The sequence below is a fragment of the Ylistrum balloti genome, unplaced genomic scaffold, assembly GCF_031769215.1.
Source record: "Ylistrum balloti isolate Yb309-2 unplaced genomic scaffold, AGI_CSIRO_Ybal_v1 Utg370138, whole genome shotgun sequence".
In the NCBI taxonomy this organism is placed as follows: domain Eukaryota; kingdom Metazoa; phylum Mollusca; class Bivalvia; order Pectinida; family Pectinidae; genus Ylistrum; species Ylistrum balloti.
In genome coordinates, this window is record NW_026782146.1 from 708,472 (window position 1) to 730,108 (window position 21,637).

Below are 21,637 nucleotides of genomic sequence, written 5' to 3' on the forward strand. Positions count from 1 at the left end.
CGTGACTGGCCCCATTCTACCTGTGCGCTCACGTGCCTACCATTCAAAAATTCTCAGGGGACGTAACCCATGGTATCCCATAGAAATGACTGTCATTTGAGAGACTGAACTGTCGATATTGAATAATTCAGTTTAGTTCAAATCAAGTTAAAACTGGACAGAAATAAAGGCATTGAACAGTCTTCTTGTGACACTAATGGTGGACAGAAACAAAGGCATTGAACAGTCTTCTTGTGGCATTGTTGGTGGACAGAAGCAAAGGCATCGAACAGTCTTCTTGTGACATTGGTGGTTTACATAAACAAAGGCATTGAACAGTCTTCTTGTGACACTGATGGTGGACAGAAACAAAGGCATTGAACAGTCTTCTTTCTTGTGACACATTGACCAGTCTTCTTGTGACATGGACAGAAGCAAAGGCATCGAACAGTCTTCTTGTGACATTGGTGGTTTACATAAACAAAGGCATTGAACAGTCTTCTTGTGACACTGATGGTGGACAGAAACAAAGGCATTGAACAGTCATCTTGTGACATTGGTGGTTTACATAAACAAAGGCATTGAACAGTCTTCTAGTGACACTGATGATGGACAGAAACAAAGGCATTGAACAGTCTTCTTGTGACATAGGTGGTTTACATAAACAAAGGCATTGAACAGTCTTCTTGTGACATTGATGGTGGACAGAAACAAAGGCATTGAACAGTCTTCTTGTGACATTGATGGTGGACATAAACAAAGGCATTGAACAGTCTTCTTGTGACATTGATGGTGGACAGAAACAAAGGCATTGAACAGTCTTCTTGTGACATTGGTGGTTTACATAAACAAAGGCATTGAACAGTCTTCTTGTGACACTGATGATGGACAGAAACAAAGGCATTGAACAGTCTTCTTGTGACATTGATGGTGGACATAGACAAAGGCATTGAACAGTCTTCTTGTGACATTGATGGTGGACAGAAACAAAGGCATTGAACAGTCTTCTTGTGACATTGGTGGTTTACATAAACAAAGGCATTGAACAGTCTTCTTGTGACATTGATGGTGGACAGAAACAAAGGCATTGAACAGTCTTCTTGTGACATTGGTGGTTTACATAAACAAAGGCATTGAACAGTCTTCTTGTGACACTGATGGTGGACAGAAACAAAGGCATTGAACAGTCTTCTTGTGACATTGATGGTGGACAGAAACAAAGGCATTGAACAGTCTTCTTGTGACATTGATGGTGGACATAAACAAAGGCATTGAACAGTCTTCTTGTGACATTGATGGTGGACAGAAACAAAGGCATTGAACAGTCTTCTTGTGACATTGGTGGTTTACATAAACAAAGGCATTGAACAGTCTTCTTGTGACATTGATGGTGGACAGAAACAAAGGCATTGAACAGTCTTCTTGTGACATTGGTGGTTTACATAAACAAAGGCATTGAACAGTCTTCTTGTGGCATTGATGGTGGACATAAACAAAGGCATTGAACAGTCTTCTTGTGACATTGGTGGTTTACATAAACAAAGGCATTGAACAGTCTTCTTGTGACATTGGTGGTTTACATAAACAAAGGCATTGAACAGTCTTCTTGTGGCATTGATGGTGGACATAAACAAAGGCATTGAACAGTCTTCTTGTGACATTGTTGGTGGACAGAGTTTTGCTGCGCTACTACGTAAAACGTTTGTCTACCAAGCTCTGTCATTTAGTACAGTCATAAATAACACAAGATGACAGATCAACGCTTAACAGAATTGGTCACTCTGGTAATTCAAACATTGTCAAATTAATTGTTATAACCTCTATGATTCTAAGTAGCTTATTTCGGCTGGAATTTTCATCCTATTTTGTAAGAAGGGACATTTATCGCTCTTGAATCCTCGATAATCCAGGAGCAAAACCACTTCCGCTCTCTGCACTCCTGGAAAATAGCATGGCAGGTTCTATGTGTGACACCTTGTGGACAAGACGTAAAGGCTACTTTTATCATTTTATGTATATCAAACCAATAAGGTCGCATAGCGGTATATATGGTATTGGATTTGAAAGTAGGTGTCGCGCCTTTGTAATTTTCAAAAGGAGCGTATCAGACTATGATTGGTCAGTTTTTTTCTCCTGGAACCAATCAGATTACTTCGCTTGTGACTTCAATTTTGCATTGACATGTTCCATGTACTAGTATCGAGGATGGTCCCCTTGATACTACTACACAGAAGGAGAAAGGTGTGTGAAGATGATTTTGTTTCTTCTATAAATATCAAAATAAGATACAAGAAATAGTAACATATATAATATATCGTCAACAATTGATGTAAATAAATCAATGTAAGTTACATGTTATCATAAACATGGTTGTATTGGATTTTAACCAATCAGACAATGTTCCGAGTCGTGATGTCGGCAGTTAATGGAGTACAGGTGTTTTATTTGATTGGCAACGTCAGTGCTAATTGGTGTGTAAAGTTTGAAAGTCAATTACTACAGGTTCGGAGACACCATTTTGTTCATCTATCGCAAACTGACCTTTTTCATAAAAATTAAAGCCTCGCTTTAGAAAACAGGATTATGTACTTGAAAAATAAAAAGGCGGTGTCACTCTCTGAATGGTCCTGTATGTAATTAAATCAATTTAAAATGAAATTTGAATCAAAATAATTTCTCCAAGATACGTTTCGTAGAATATTCAGCATTAATGTTTAAAACTAGTAAACATTTCTTTGCTTAAAATTTTGTCATCTGTAGTCATTGTGCATTGTAATGTTAGGAGAGGGCCCAGTTAGTTGCAAGAACATGTCCCCAATCCCTTTGATGTATTGTAAAAAAGTTAGATTGAATTAAAATCAAAGCCTTTACCGATTTACCCAAGAAGATCTCGAGAACGTGTTTGATTCATTGTTCTGAATTATACCTGTTACCATCTTCTACTGACGCCGGATTGGAGCTTTCCCATTTCCCCTACCACGAACATGAATTATTAGAAGATCGTGGTTGCACAGATAAAATGCGTTACCCTTGGCAACGGTTATACTAGGTTAAATGAGGATCTATAATTCTAGATCACAGAGATGTATGCTCGCGGTATCAAAATGAGGTCAATATCAATAATATGTCGGTCAAAATTCATTGAGTACACGACTAGATTCTTACAATCAGATTTACCCTAAACAACATCTAAAATGAATCCCTGTAGTGATCCACCAGGGCGCGTTTGTATACTACAGAGCCCCCGGAACACACATGATCAATCCCTGTAGTGATCCATCTCCAGGGCGCGTTTTTATACTACAGAGCCCCCGCAACACACATGATCAATCCCTGTAGTGATCCACCTCCAGGGCGCGTTTGTATACTACAGAGCCCCCGGAACACACATGATCAATCCTTGTAGTGATCAACCTCCAGGGCGCGTTTGTATAATACAGAGCCCCCAAAACACACGTGATAAATCCCTGTAGTGATCCACCTCCAGGGCGCGTTTCGTCCACGTTGAGGACGAGAGGTTCCGGGACATGATCAATCCGAGAAACTGAATTCTGGCGGAAGTAAAGGCAAGAACCATGCGGAAATTTAGCTTGTTAGTGATATGTTTACCGTCTAATATTCACCGTAACAAAACGGTATAACAGTCACTGTTACACAACGTTATAATAGTCACTGTCACACAACGTTATAATAGTCACTGTCACACAACGTTATAATAGTCACACAACGTTATAATAGTTACTGTTACACAACGTTATAATAGTCACACAACGTTATAATAGTCACTGTTACATAACGTTATAATAGTCAGTCACACAACGTTATAATAGTAACTGTCACACAACGTTATAATAGTCAGTCACACAACGTTATAATAGTCAGTCACACAACGTTATAATAGTAACTGTCACACAGCATTATAATAGTCACTGTTACACAGCGTTATAATAGTCACTGTAACACAACGTTATAATAGTCACACAACGTTATAATAGTCAGTCACACAACGTTATTATAGTCACACAATGTTATAATAGTCACTGTTACATAACGTTATAATAGTCACTGTCACACAACGTTATAATAGTCACTGTCACACAACGTTATAATAGTCACTGTTACACAACGTTATAATAGTCACTGTCACACAACGTTATAATAGTCACTGTCACACAACGTTATAATAGTCACTGTTACACAACGTTATAATAGTCACTGTAACACAACGTTATAATAGTCACACAACGTTATAATAGTCACTGTTACATATCGTTATAATAGTCACTGTCACACAACGTTATAATAGTCACTGTCACACAACGTTATAATAGTCACTGTTACATAACGTTATAATAGTCACTGTCACACAACGTTATAATAGTCTTCACTGTCACACAACGTTATAATAGTCAGTCACACAACGTTACAATAGTCACACAACGCTATTATAGTCACTGTTACACAACGTTATAATAGTCGTCACTGTCACACAACGTTATAATAGTCAGTCACACAACGTTATAATAGTCACACAACGTTATAATAGTCACTGTCACACAACGTTATAATAGTCGTCACTGTCACACAACGTTATTATAGTCACTGTTACATAACGTTATAATAGTCACTGTCACACAACATTATAATAGTCAGTCACACAACGTTATAATAGTCACACAACGTTATAATAGTCACTGTCACACAACGTTATAATAGTCGTCACTGTCACACAACGTTATTATAGTCACTGTTACATAACGTTATAATAGTCACTGTCACACAACATTATAATAGTCACTGTCACACAACGTTATAATAGTCGTCACTGTCACACAACGTTATAATAGTCAGTCACACAACGTTATAATAGTCACTGTTACACAACGTTATAATAGTCACTGTCACACAGCGTTATAATTGTCACTGTTACACAACGTTATAATAGTCACACAACGTTATAATAGTCACTGTTACACAACGTTATAATTGTCACACAACGTTATAATAGTCACACAACGTTATAATAGTCACACAACGTTATATTAGTCACACACACAACGTTATAATAGTCACTGTTACACAACGTTATAATAGTCACTGTTACATAACGTTATAATAGTCACACAACGTTATAATAGTCGTCACTGTCACACAACGTTATAATAGTCACTGTCACACAACGTTATAATAGTCACACAACGTTATAATAGTCACTGTCACACAACGTTATAATAGTCACTGTTACATAACGTTAAAATAGTAACTGTCACACAACATTATAATAGTCACTGTTACACAACGTTATAATAGTCACACAACGTTATAATAGTCACTGTCACACAACGTTATAATAGTCACTGTTACACAACGTTATAATTGTCACACAACGTTATAATAGTCACTGTTACATAACGTTATAATAGTCACTGTCACACAACGTTATAATAGTCACTGTTACACAGCGTTATAATAGTCACTGTTACATATCGTTATAATAGTCACTGTCACACAACATTATAATAGTCACACAACGTTATAATAGTCACTGTCACACAACGTTATAATAGTCACTGTTACACAACGTTATAATAGTCACTGTCACACAACGTTATAATAGTCACTGTCACACAACGTTATAATAGTCACTGTCACACAACGTTATAATAGTCAGTCACACAACAATATAATAGTCACTGTTACACAACGTTATAATAGTCACTGTCACACAACGTTATAATAGTCAGTCACACAACAATATAATAGTCACTGTCACACAACGTTATAATAGTCGTCACTGTCACACAACGTTATAATAGTCAGTCACACAACGTTATAATTGTCACACAACGTTATAATAGTCACTGTCACACAACGTTATAATAGTCACACAACGTTATAATAGTTACTGTTACACAACGATATAATAGTCACACAACGTTATAATTGTCACACAACGTTATAATAGTCACTGTTACATAACGTTATAATAGTCACTGTCACACAACGTTATAATAGTCACACAACGTTATAATAGTCACACAACGTTATAATAGTCACTGTTACACAACGTTATAATAGTCGTCACTGTCACACAACGTTATTATAGTTACTGTTACATAACGTTATAATAGTCACTGTTACACAACGTTATAATAGTCACTGTCACACAACGTTATAATAGTCGTCACTGTCACACAACGTTATAATAGTCAGTCACACAACGTTATAATAGTCACTGTTACACAACGTTATAATTGTCACACAACGTTATAATAGTCACTGTCACACAACGTTATAATTGTCACTGTCACACAACGTTATAATTGTCACTGTCACACAACGTTATAACAGTCACACAACGTTATAATAGTCACTGTCACACAACATTATAATAGTCACTGTTACACAGCGTTAAAATAGTCACTGTTACATATCGTTATAATAGTCACTGTCACACAACATAATAGTCACTGTCACACAATGTTATAATAGTCACTGTTACACAATGTTATAATAGTCACTGTAACACAACGTTATAATAGTCACTGTCACACAACGTTATAATAGTCACTGTCACACAACGTTATAATAGTCACTGTCACACAACGTTATAATAGTCACTGTCACACAACGTTATAATAGTCACTGTCACACAACGTTATAATAGTCACTGTCACACAACGTTATAATAGTCACACAACGTTATAATAGTCACTGTTACACAACGTTATAATAGTCACTGTCACACAACGTTATAATAGTCGTCACTGTCACACAACGTTATAATAGTCACTGTCACACAACGTTATAATAGTCACACAACGTTATAATAGTCACTGTTACATAACGTTATAATAGTCACTGTCACACAACGTTATAATAGTCGTCACTGTCACACAACGTTATAATAGTCAGTCACACAACGTTACAATAGTCACACAACGTTATAATAGTCACTGTCACACAACGTTATAATAGTCGTCACTGTCACACAACGTTATAATAGTCAGTCACATAACGTTATAATAGTCACTGTCACACAACGTTATAATAGTCGTCACTGTCACACAACGTTATAATAGTCACTGTCACACAACGTTATAATAGTCAGTCACACAACGTTATAATAGTCACACAACGTTATAATAGTCACACAACGTTATAATTGTCACTGTCACACAACGTTATAATTGTCACTGTCACACAACGTTATAATAGTCACTGTCACACAACGTTATAATAGTCACTGTCACACAGCGTTATAATTGTCACTGTCACACAGCGTTATAATTGTCACTGTCACACAGCGTTATAATTGTCACTGTCACACAACGTTATAATTGTCACTGTCACACAGCGTTATAATTGTCACTGTCACACAACGTTATAATTGTCACTGTCACACAGCGTTATAATAGTCACTGTTACACAACGTTATAATAGTCACACAACGTTATAATTATCACTGTCACACAGCGTTATAATTGTCACTGTCACACAACGTTATAATTGTCACTGTCACACAACGTTATAATTGTCACTGTCACACAATGTGATAATTATCACCAACGGACATTAGATTAAGAGTAAAAACGAATACAAGTAGTTATATTGACTGTACAAATTTATTTGTTTCCATTTAACTAAAAAGCATTGTAAGGAATACATCAGCCATGTACAGTAGAATGTCTATTAACCGAACACATTTTATCCGAAACATCGCACGCTTACATTTGCCTCCGGATATAAACATCTGAAATTATTTTAAAGATTAGTTAATTAGATATCAAATTGAAACATATTTGCCTAAAGGAATTCGGATCATATCTGCTTTGTTTTTTTAAGACATTTCTTTCTTATCCTTCGATGTTAGTTGACAAAATTTCGGATAATGTAATGTTATGTTCGGAATATCAACCCGCTGCTGTTTAGTTCTAAATAACAATTTAAATAAACATTTTTATGTCAATAACAAACGATTCATTATCATCACCAGAAGGAGATTATTACATCTACCAGTCCCTACATGTATTCTCTTAGGGTAAGGGTTTCAGAAAGATACGAATTAACAGTCGTAAAAAACACAAACATCAGTATAATTTCAGATTCACTACACAAACCACATCGCTTGTACGATGTCTGCACGATGTCAGACTTACCACACAAACCACTTCGCTTTTACGATTTCTGCACGATTTCAGACTTACCATACAAACCACATCGCTTGTACGATTTCTGCACGATGTCAGACATAACACACAAACCACATCCCTGGTACGATTTCTGCACTATGTCGGACATAACACACAAACCACATCGCTTGTACGATTTCTGCACGATGTCAGACATAACACACAAACCACATCGCTTGTACGATTTCTGCGCTATGTAAGACATAACAGACAAACCACATCGCTTGTGCGATTTCTGCACGATGTCAGACTTACCACACAAACCACATCCCTGGTACGATTTCTGCACTATGTCGGACATAACACACAAACCACATCGCTTGTACGATTTCTGCACGATGTCAGACTTACCACACAAACCACATCCCTGGTACGATTTCTGCACTATGTCGGACATAACACACAAACCACATCGCTTGTACGATTTCTGCACTATGTCAGACTTACCACACAAACCACATCGCTTGTACGATTTCTGCACGATGTCAAACATAACACACAAACCACATCGCTTGTACGATTTCTGCACTATGTCAGGCACAACACACAAATCACATCGCTTGTACGATTTCTGCACGATGTCAGACTTACCACACAAACCACACCCCTGGTACAATTTCTGTACTATGTCAGGCACAACACACAAACCACATCGCTTGTACGATTTCTGCACGATGTCAAACACAACACACAAACCACATCGCTTGTACGATGTCTGCACGATGTCAGACTTACCACACAAACCACATCCCTGGTACGATTTCTGCACGATGTCAGACATAACACACAAACCACATCACTGGTACGATTTCTGCACGATGTCAAACACAACACACAAACCACATCGCTTGTACGATGTCTGCACGATGTCAGACTTACCACACAAACCACATCCCTGGTACGATTTCTGCACGATGTCAGACATAACACACAAACCACATCCCTGGTACGATTTCTGCACGATGTCAGACATAACACACAAACCACATCCCTGGTACGATTTCTGCACGATGTCAGACATAACACATAAACACATAGCCGTTTGTTTCATGATTTCGCACTCCACTCAAACAAACATACACCATTGGTGTGATATAAGCACGGTGGCAGGTTCCACACAGACAAACACCGATTGTTTTATGATGTCAGCACAATGCTGTGTATTTGTGGTACTCAGTTTAAAATGAAAGTCGTTGACAATTCCAAGATTCTGTTTTTAGGCAACATATTTCTGATCAATATTTCTTTTGTACCCATATTAAGTAGAATTTATCTTATTCATTGAAATAATTCCTACAGACCTTATTTAGCTATATTAACCAATAAAGTGGTCATGAGGTCACACCGAACTTTGGATACCTGAATTGTTAGTGATAATTACTTCCGTCTACCCATTTGTTCACAGTGAACGTTTTATAATACAAACATGTTGGGTTTTTTTAAATATTGAAATGACCTCTAAATTGAGTAACAAAATGAGGAAATTTTAGTTATTTCAACCCTAAGATTTGTACAACAAAGTATATATATAATAATAAAAGCAATATCAGTCATCATGTATGAGCATGCGCAGTCACTATTTATATCGCCTATCAAACTTGTTCACAATTCATGCCAAACTCACAGTACCGAACCAGAACAAGTAACTTTCAATACCCCCATGTTCACGCCATACTCACAATACCGAACCAGAACAGGTTAATGCCAATACCCGTCATGTTCACGCCAAACTCACAGTACCGAACCAGAACAAGTAACTCTCAATACCCCCATGTTCACGCCATACTCACAATACCGAACCAGAACAGGTTAATGTCAATACCCGTCATGTTCACGCCAAACTCACAATACCGAACCAGAACAGGTTACTGTCGATACCCGTCATGTTCACGCCATACTCACAATACCGAACCAGAACAGGTTAATGTCAATACCCGTCATGTTCACGCCAAACTCACAATACCGAACCAGAACAGGTTACTGTCGATACCCGTCATGTTCACGCCATACTCACAATACCGAACCAGAACAGGTTAATGTCAATACCCGTCATGTTCACGCCAAACTCACAATACCGAACCAGAACAGGTTACTGTCGATACCCGTCATGTTCACGCCATACTCACAATACCGAACCAGAACAGGTTAATGTCAATACCCGCCACCAACATGGCCGACGCCGATCCTGGTAAATCATGTCTATGTATTCATGTATAACTGTTAATGATTGTTGCTCATGCCGCGTGTATATTTTTGATAACAGCTTCCACAAAAAACCAATGAGTTTCCAGTAACTTTCGTTTTCAAAACATGTTTTCAGTTACGTATATTATTTTACACAGGTCATTTCTCCTTCCGTAGACAAATGACATCTAGCCATATTTCAAAACATCTTACATTACAATATAAACATGTGTGCCTAACAGCGCTGCCAGTACGGCCATACAAAGATGGAAACAGAGACATGTTTTTTGACCTTAATCGGCGTCGGCCATGTTAGCTAGCTAGTTGCCATCGGTACGGTAAAGTGGTATTTGTAACATCCATTGTCTTTTCTTAAGATACAGCTTATAACAACACACACCCGTACATTTAACCTATAAATTATTTATCGATGTTTTCATTGACACTGAACATGTTATAACAACCGGAAATAATTCTGCTGTTATTTTAAACTAAGACGTGATATCCAATCAACTTGCGGACAAATATTACATTATATTTACGATTTCCTCTAGGGATTGTCTGCCATGTTAAAACAGATGACTAATCTGACTTCTTGCCATTCCAATGCTGGATCGATTGAACCCGTTCAAGCTTTACAAGATTAAATCAATAGGTGCAGTCAACGGATTGTTAGACAGATAATTTCCCTTCCATTATATGTCCGTATCGATTTTATCGATCAGATGGTATTTAGGCGTAATGTTGGTATGTCAGATTGCCGACAAGTTACAATTTTATACAGAAATGATAGAATCAAACCGATTTATATAAGCCCACTAATTATTGGACATCCGTCTATGTGCCACACTAAGGGTGCGCCCGTTCAAATTTATTTCCGCCTGTTACATGAACATTGAAGTTTCGTGTTTAATCATATTAACTTGGCCGATGACGTCATTATTAACCAGAAGACGTCCATCTATTTTAATTTAAAATTTCACAGCCACACAGATCTAAAACGAGTTCATTCATACAACATAATGAAATTTTAGAGACGGAAAAATCAATAAGAAAGATTAAAGAGATAATAACGATTGAAAATAGATTTTTGGTCCAAAAATAAAAAGTTATTTAAGATCCTAGCTAACACTGCATGATCATCTGTCTTATTAAACATGTCATTTTCAACTCTTAATGTGTGATAATTGATCATCAAATTGAAATTATTTTAATAACATATTTAAATCTTAATTTGAAAAGAAATAATAAGGAAAAATAGTACGAAATGTAAAAAGATAATATTTGGTGCAAACATGTTAGATCTATGAAATTCAAATGATTAATATTGATTTACTTGCCGGATCAGATACCAATGGTATGTACTCCAGTGTACTGACATGACAGAATGAACCCAAAATTATGTATAACATTGTTCTCTGTGAAACAACAATATGTCAGTCATTTGAAGCAAAATGTAACGGGATTTGGCAGTTCCCTCGCCATATTTACCTCAAACAATCGTTTATATCTAAATAAATAGAACATAATTTTACATTTTTGCTTAAATAGAAAGACAAATATATGTACTTAGTACTTCTTACCGTAGTCCTCAGTTACAGTCAGCTGGGTCATAGATCTTTTATACGATTAATCGATATCGATTAATTATTTAGATCAATACCCAGGTGTACTGTCAGTGTATCACCTGTCTTTTAACAACTACTATCTGTATTAGCGTTGACAATATAGCGTCTTTACAGACCACACGAGATTGATCTTCCTTACTCATTGATAAGTCCCGTTGTCTGTTGCAGTATCTTCAGATTAGTCATTGCAATTAAAGTGATTTCTCCTGTCTCTGTGTTGATCGTTTCTGGAAGCGTTTTAAGTCTGGCATCGCCCTGTCGTTCCTTCGATCTCCGCGCTGATGATGTCACCGGTCCGATCATTTGTACCTCGTGGGTACGAGCATTGCAGTTCAACCCTCTTGTAAATTCTAGTATGTTGTGTCTCCGTGTGGCATTTTGAGCACCCTGTTATTTCATCCTGGCTTTAAAAGTCCCATCGTCAGACTTATTCAGCCATAATGTCCTGAAGCGCATCACTTCCTGTGAAGCTACAGGTTACGGTACAATTTCTGAGGGTTTGACCACAAATTTCACCCGTTATTTCCATGGTTACTAACCTTGTTCTCCCCGTGGTAAACAATATGGCTGGAATTCCAACAGCATGTATTGTTCAGGTTGTTTAATCAACGTATTGAACGTTTTGAGTTGAATTTGGTTTGTTCGTAACCAAGTCTCGATGACGTTCAGTACGAGGTAAATGATTAGGTTAGTGGTCACTACCTGTGGACAGTAAACTGTACCGCCTATCTAAAAATAGTCATTATTGGTAGATTTGTCATATACAGGGCGAATAAGCTTTGAGTTCAGTGAAAATCTCTGTGAAAAAACTTGGATCGCTGTTGATCTTGAGCATGCTTGAACTCTGTCGATTGATAATCAGTAAACAACGGTCCCAGAACCTCTCTCTGTTCTCCTCCACGAGGAACGGCTTGAGAGGGTAGCTAATCTCGTTACCCATGTATGAATAGGAGAGATACAGGCATGTTAGCACCATGGACTGTAGATCGTGTTCGCTATCAATGTCCGAGTAGACGATGTCTCTTATAAGCATGTACACGAACACCACGTTTGCGGGGTTGATGAAGGCGACGTCTTGCCAACCTTGTAATAGAAGTGATCGGTCAACAGTCCTTAGCCACATTATGACGTCACATCCTTCAAAATGTCTCAAACGCTTGCACCGTTTCCTGAGGTATTCCCCCAAACATTTCAGCAGCTCTGACGTAGACGCTTGTATCACTGTACGTTTTGGGCTCGTTCCTTTTTCTGTGTTCTTAACAATAATGGTTCGCCGTGGACACTGATTTTCTTCTGACTCTGTCTTAAGATTATAGCATGACACTGATTTAGGAATATTCCTATTCAAATTCACATTTTCTATGTTGAAATTATTATCAATTTTCCCGGGAAGCACACGAACCGAAGCATTTGAAAACCTTAGAAAATTCTTGTCTTTTTTCTTTCCAGCGTTGACTGTGAATTTTTTCCAGCTAAGTCCACTGAGAAATATGGAATGTCGTTTAAAGTTCTTTTCTTTCGTCGTCGGCGGCTGGATCTGATTCTTGGCATTGTTGAGTATTTCATAACTAAAGTTGTTTAAATTAATATCCTCGTATAGAGGCTTCCGCGGCCTTGGAGAGAACGATAGAACAGTCCCCATGATGAATTGCGACACGCAGTGCTGGAGTTTCGGATAAACACTGTTTGCTGCTGATGATGACTGTTATATATTCGCAGTCTCCTGTTGTATTTCACAACATCTCCTTACCGATAAAATCCCAGTCGGTATTCTCTCAGTTTGGTACCACAAATCATCACCTTGTGTCTATTCACTCCAAGTAACCTTACCTATTGTTTCATGTCTATTAATTTACCGGTGAGAAAAACCAAAATGGAGCTACAGTTCTTGTCATTTCTGGCTCCTTGCTTTAGAACTGAATACTTTAACATAATCAGTAGAAATGACATCATCTCCATGGTAACATCGATAATCGATACGTCTGCCTACTGTAGCAATCCTGCCTAGCTTACTCTGCAGCCCACACCGCAAGCTAAGCCAGTACTGGCACTGAAATAATGGTAAGGTAAAAATCAATTCACGCCGCTCGCTATATTCAAGATCATGAACAATGAATCAATGAGTACTATGTTACGACTTCAGTATTCAGGATGGCAATAGACGATCATAACACAGAGCTCGAACGCACCATTAATAATTGTCAAAAATCGATTAACGCTTTTCGCTCAATATATGACTGAATTATTCAGGTTGCTTCATTTGAACACACTAGTTACATTATGTACAACTGTTCTGTCTAAAGAGCACCGGGTGTTAAATACCAATAACACAAAAATACAAGAATGATTCAGGAGGAAATAACTCTGACTGTTTTGTCTGTTCTGACTACATATGGTTAATGAGGAAGTAACTCCGACTGTTTTGTCTGTTCTGACTACAGATGGTTAATAATGTAGTAACCCTAATTGTTTTGTCTGTTCTGACTACAGATGGTTAATGATGAAGTAACTCCGACTGTTTTGTCTGTTCTGACTACAGATGGTTAATGATAAAGTAACCCTAAATATTTTGTCCGTTCTGACTACAGATGGTTAATAATGTAGTAACCCGAAGTGTTTTGTCTGTTCTGACTACAGATGGTTAATGATGAAGTAACTCCGACTGTTTTGTCTGTTCTGACTACAGATGGTTAATGATGAAGTTTTGTCTGTTCTAATGGTTAATGATGAAGTAACCGACTGTTTTGTCCGTTCTGACTACAGATGGTTAATGATGAAGTAACTCCGACAGATGGTTAATGATGAAGTAAACAGGTTTGTCTGTTCTGACTACAGATGGTTAATGATGAAGTAACTCCGACTGTTTTGCCTGTTCTGACTACAGATGGTTAATGATGAAGTAACTCCGACTGTTTTGTTTTGACTACAGATGGTTAATGATGACTACAGATGGTTAATGATGAAGTAACTCCGACTGTTTTGTCTGTTCTGACTACAGATGGTTAATGATGGAGTAACCCTGAATATTTTGTCCGTACTGACTACAGATGGTTAATGATGAAGTAACACCGACTGTTTTGTCTGTTCTGACTACAGATGGTTAATGATGAAGTAACCCTGATTGTTTTGTCTGTTCTGACTACAGATGGTTAATGATGAAGTAACCCTGAATATTTTGTCTGTTCTGACTACTGTTTTGTCTGTTCTGACGACTGTTTTGTCTGTTCTGACTACAGATGGTTAATGATGAAGTAACACCGACTGTTTTGTCTGTTCTGACTACAGATGGTTAATGATGAAGTAACCCTGACAGGTTTGTCTGTTCTGACTACAGATGGTTAATGATGAAGTAACCCTGATTGTTTTGTCTGTTCTGACTACAGATGGTTAATGATGAAGTAACCCTGATTGTTTTGTCTGTTCTGACTACAGATGGTTAATGATGAAGTAACACCGACTGTTTTGTCTGTTCTGACTACAGATGGTTAATGATGAAGTAACACCGACTGTTTTGTCTGTTCTGACTACAGATGGTTAATGATGAAGTAACCCTGATTGTTTTGTCTGTTCTGACTACAGATGGTTAATGATGAAGTAACCCTGATTGTTTTGTCTGTTCTGACTACAGATGGTTAATGATGAAGTAACCCTTGTTTTGTCTGTTCTGACAGATGTTTTGTCTGTTCTGACTACAGATGGTTAATGATGAAGTAACCCTGATTGTTTTGTCTGTTCTGACTACAGATGGTTAATGATGAAGTAACCCTGAATATTTTGTCTGTTCTGACTACAGATGGTTAATGATGAATATTTTGTCTGTTCTGACTACAGATGGTTAATGATGAAGTAACACCGACTGTTTTGTCCGTTCTGACTACAGATGGTTAATGATGAAGTAACTCCGACTGTTTTATCTGTTCTGACTACAGATGGTTAATGATGGAGTAACCCTGAATATTTTGTCCGTACTGACTACAGATGGTTAATGATGAAGTAACACCGACTGTTTTGTCTGTTCTGACTACAGATGGTTAATGATGAAGTAACTGACTACAGATGGTTAATGATGAAGTAACCCTGACAGGTTTGTCTGTTCTGACTACAGATGGTTAATGATGAAGTAACTCCGACTGTTTTGTCTGTTCTGACTACAGATGGTTAATGATGAAGTAACCCTGATTGTTTTGTCTGTTCTGACTACAGATGGTTAATGATGAAGTAACTCCGACTGTTTTGTCTGTTCTGACTACAGATGGTTAATGATGAAGTAACTCCGACTGTTTTGTCTGTTCTGACTACAGATGGTTAATGATGAAGTAACTCCGACTGTTTTGTCTGTTCTGACTACAGATGGTTAATGATGAAGTAACACCGACTGTTTTGTCTGTTCTGACTACAGATGGTTAATGATGAAGTAACCCTGATTGTTTTGTCTGTTCTGACTACAGATGGTTAATGATGAAGTAACTGACTACAGATGGTTAATGATGAAGACCCTGATTGTTTTGTCTGTTCTGACTACAGATGGTTTTGTCTGTTTTTCTGACTACAGATGGTTAATGATGAAGTAACCCTGACTGTTTTGTCTGTTCTGACTACAGATGGTTAATGATGAAGTAACCCTGATTGTTTTGTCTGTTCTGACTACAGATGGTTAATGATGAAGTAACTCCGACTGTTTTGTCTGTTCTGACTACAGATGGTTAATGATGAAGTAACTCCGATTGTTTTGTTTTGTCTGTTCTGACTACAGATGGTTAATGATGAAGTAACTGTTTTGTCCTGACTACAGATGGTTTTGTCTGTTCTGACTACAGATGGTTAATGATGAAGTAACTGACCGACTGTTTTGTCTGTTCTGACTACAGATGGTTAATGATGAAGTAACCCTGAGGTTTTGTCTGTTCTGACTACAGATGGTTAATGATGAAGTAACCCTGATTGTTTTGTCTGTTCTGACTACAGATGGTTAATGATGAAGTAACTCCGACTGTTTTGTCTGTTCTGACTACAGATGGTTAATGATGAAGTAATTTTGTCCGTTCTGACTACTGACCCACTGTTTTGTCTGTTCTGACTACAGATGGTTAATGATGAAGCATCTCCGACTGTTTTGTCTGTTCTCACTACAGATGGTTAATGATGAAGTAACCCTGACTGTTTTGTCTGTTCTGACTACAGATGGTTAATGATGAAGTAAACATGTTTTGTCTGTTCTGACTACAGATGGTTAATGATGAAGTAACCCTGACTGTTTTGTCTTCTGACTACTACAGACTGGTTAATGATGAAGTAACCCTGACTGTTTTGTCTGTTCTGACTACAGATGGTTAATTATGTAGTAACCCTTATTGTTTTGTCTGTTCTGACTACAGATGGTTAATGATGAAGTAACACCGACTGTTTTGTCTGTTCTGACTACAGATGGTTAATGATGAAGTAACTCCGACTGTTTTGTCTGTTCTGACTACAGATGGTTAATGATGAAGTAACCCTGATTGTTTTGTCTGTTCTGACTACAGATGGTTAATGATGAAGTAACTCCGACTGTTTTGTCTGTTCTGACTACAGATGGTTAATGATGAAGTAACCCTGATTGTTTTGTCTGTTCTGACTACAGATGGTTAATGATGAAGTAACCCTGACAGGTTTGTCTGTTCTGACTACAGATGGTTAATGATGAAGTAACCCTGATTGTTTTGTCTGTTCTGACTACAGATGGTTAATGATGAAGTAACACCGACTGTTTTGTCTGTTCTGACTACAGATGGTTAATGATGAAGTAACCCTGACAGGTTTGTCTGTTCTGACTACAGATGGTTTGTCTGTTCTGACTACAGATGGTTAATGATGAAGTAACACCGACTGTTTTGTCTGTTCTGACTACAGATGGTTAATGATGAAGTAACTCCGACTGTTTTGTCTGTTCTGACTACAGATGGTTAATGATGAAGTAACTCTTTTGTCTCTGACTACAGATGTGATTTGTTTTGTCTGTTCTGACTACAGATGGTTAATGATGAAGTGACTGTTTTGTCTGTTCTGACTACAGATGGTTAATGATGAAGTAACCCTGACTGTTTTGTCTGTTCAGATGGTTAACTAGTAAGAGAGTTTTGTCTGTTCTGACTACAGATGGTTAATGATGAAGTAACCCGACTGTTTTGTCTGTTCTGACTACAGATGGTTAATGATGAAGTAACCCGACTGTTTTGTCTGTTCTGTACAGATGTGATGAAGTAACACTGATTGTTTTGTCTGTTCTGACTACAGATGGTTAATGATGAAGTAACCCGACTGTTTTGTCTGTTCTGACTACAGATGGTTAATGATGAAGTAAATCGAGTTTTGTCTGTTCTGACTACAGATGGTTAATGATGAAGTAACCCTGACAGTATTTGTCTGTTCTGACTACAGATGGTTAATGATGAAGTAACCCCTGACTGTTTTGAGACTACAGATGGTTAATGATGGATGGTTCTAGGGGTACAGAGAGTGATATGATGAGCGTAACCCCTGGAGTATTGAGGATGGTTCTAGGGGTACAGAGAGTGATAATGATGAAGTAACCCCTGGAGTATTGAAGGATGGTCTGTTCTCTACAGAGGTTACAGAGAGTTCTGATTGTTTTGTCTGTTCTGACTACAGAGTGAGCGTAACCCCTGGAGTATTGAGAGAGGACAGAGATTGATAGTGACTGTAACCCCGTGAGTATTGAGGATGGTTCTAGGGGTACAGAGAGTGATATTGAGCGTAACCCCTTGAGTATCGAGGATGGTTCTAGGGGTACAGAGAGTGATAGTGAGCTTAACCCCTGGAGTATTGAGGATGGTTCTAGAGGTACAGAGAGTGATAGTGAGCGTAACCACTGGAGTATTGAGGATGGTTCTAGGGGGACAGAGAGTGATAGTGAGCGTAACCCCTGGAGTATTGAGGATGGTCGTAACCCCTGAGTATTGAGGATGGTTCTAGGGGTACAGAGAGTGATAGTGAGCGTAACCCCTGGAGTATTCGAGGATGGTTCTAGAGGTACAGAGAGTGATAGTGGTCGTAACCCCTGAGTATGGAGGATGGTTCTAGGGGTACAGAGAGTGACAGTGAGCGAAACCCCTGGAGTATTGAGGATGGTTCTAGAGGTACAGAGAGTGATAGTGGTCGTAACCCCTGAGTATTGAGGATGGTTCTAGGGGTACAGAGAGTGATAGTGATCGTAACCCCTAAATATTGAGGATGGTTCTAGGGGCACAGAGAGTGACAGTGAGCGTAACCCCTGAGTATTGAGGATGGTTCTAAAGGTACGGAGAGTGATAATGATCGTAACCCCTGAGTATCGAGGATGGTTCTAGAGGTACAGAGAGTGATAATGATCGTAACCCCTGAGTATCGAGGATGGTTCTAGAGGTACAGAGAGTGATAATGATCGTAACCCCTGAGTATTGAGGATGGTTCTAGGGGTACAGAGAGTGATAATGATCGTAACCCCTGTAGTATTGAGGATGGTTCTAGAGGTACAGAGAGTGATAATGATCGTAACCCCTGAGTATCGAGGATGGTTCTAGAGGTACAGAGAGTGATAATGATCGTAACCCCTGAGTATCGAGGATGGTTCTAGGGGTACAGAGAGTTTTAGTGGTCGTAACCCCTGAGTATTGAGGATGGTTCTAGGGGTACAGAGAGTGATAGTGAGCGTAACCCCTGGAGTATGGTGGTTGGTTTTAGGGGTACAGAGAGTGATAGTGAGCGTAGTTCCTGGAATATTGAGGATAGGTGATTGGATGATATGAAGGTTGCTCCATTTCCAAAAAAGACAAAAAGGTTTTGACTTTCAACAAGACAGTCTTTTCCGTCCATTCCCGGTGTCGACAGCTGTATCGTTGCTTCCCATTGACAAGACAGGGTTACTCTTCCAATGGGAAATACCAATCTGCAAGCCTGACTGTAAAACTTCTTCTCTAGTACCTATAGGAGTAATATGTTGAAGGACACATTAATCCCTAAGTTACTGTAAGACATAGTGGAGTCTATGTCAGACTGAAATAAACATAGTTTGGAAATTCTAATGAGACAAACATGTCCCCGGTTCTGATGTTTCTTAGATTGCCTCGAAAATTGGACAATTTATTCGTTCATACTTTCGTTATTCCTTCATTGAACTTTCCAGTAATACGCATCCAACGAAAAATTGTTTGTTAGGATCCAGTACCAATATTGGACCATACCATCGATATTACTTACTAGATTCTATATATAGAAGATCCAGTACCAATATCGGACCATAACGTCGATATTACTTACTAGATTCTATATATAGAAGATCCAGTACCAATATTGGACCATAACGTCGATATTACTTACTAGATTCTATATATAGATGATCCAGTACCAATATTGGACCATACCGTCGAAATAACTTACTAAATTCTATATATAGAAGATCCAGTACCAATTTTGGACCATACCGTCGATATTACTTACTAGATTCTATATATAGAAGATCCATACCAATATGGGACCATACCGTCGATATTACTAAATTTATATAGATTCTATATACGAAATAACTTACTAAATTCTATATATAGGAGATCCGGTACCAATATTGGACCATACCGTCGATATTACTTACTAGATTCTATATATAGAAGATCCAGTACCAATATTGGACCATACCGTCGATATTACTTACTAGATTCTATATATAGAAGATCCAGTACCAATATTGGACCATACCGTCGATATTACTTACTAGATTCTATTTATAGAAGATCCGGTCCAAATGTTGGACCATACCGTCGACATTACTTACTAGATTCTATATATAGAAGATCCAGTACCAATATTGGACCATGCCGTCGAAATAACTTACTAAATTCTATATATAGAAGATCCAGTACCAATATTGGACCATACCGTCGATATTACTTACTAGGTTTTATATATAGAAGATCCAGTACCAATATTGGACCATGCCGTCGAAATAACTTACTAAATTCTATATATAGAAGATCCAGTACCAATTTTGGACCATACCGTCGATATTACTTACTTGATTCTATATATAGAAGATCCAGTACCAAAATTGGACCATACCGTCGATATTACTTACTAGATTCTATTTATAGAAGATCCGGTCCAAATATTGGACCATACCGTCGATATTACTTACTTGATTCTATATATAGAAGATTCAGTACCAATATTGGACCATACCGTCGATATTACTAGATTCTACCAAGCTCAGGTACAATCACAACAGGTAATCTGGAGCCTTCGGATCAACAGCATTGTTTTATATGATGTATTGTGTTACTCGAAGACATTGTAACACGACAAACAAAGGAAGACACGTTTTGATTCCTGTCCTACCTAGCGGAGGAAGGTTGTAATTAAGACAGATAATCAAGTCTATAGGACGGGCCAAATCCGAAATTCAGTAATATAAATTCAGACTATGGGACCTGGTGGGAGAAGCCATTTCATCTGTCAAAGTCCATATATAGTTATAGCCCTCCAGGAGAAGGGGGGGGGGGGGGTTGGAGTGGGGGGAGAGTAACTATATATCATAGAAACCATAAAATATAGTTTAAAATAACAGAACTATGGGTACAGATCTACTGGATAATAGACCATGCCGTTCCATCCCTGGACTTCAAG

General features: G+C 38.0%; 1 protein-coding gene across 1 annotated transcript; it reads right to left on the minus strand.

The window, feature by feature from the left end:
- Positions 1–12,740: 12,740 nt before the first annotated feature.
- LOC132550679 (cyclin-dependent kinase 5 activator 1-like) lies at positions 12,741–13,625 on the minus strand. Its single transcript, XM_060214770.1, has one exon. It carries the CDS (start codon positions 13,623–13,625, stop codon positions 12,741–12,743), a length of 885 nt encoding a protein of 294 aa, XP_060070753.1.
- Positions 13,626–21,637: the final 8,012 nt, after the last annotated feature.

Coding starts and splice junctions, on each gene's coding strand:
- LOC132550679 (XM_060214770.1), bottom strand. CDS start 13,625: ATGGGGACTGTTCTATCGTTCTCTCCAAGGCCGCGGAAGCCTCTATAC.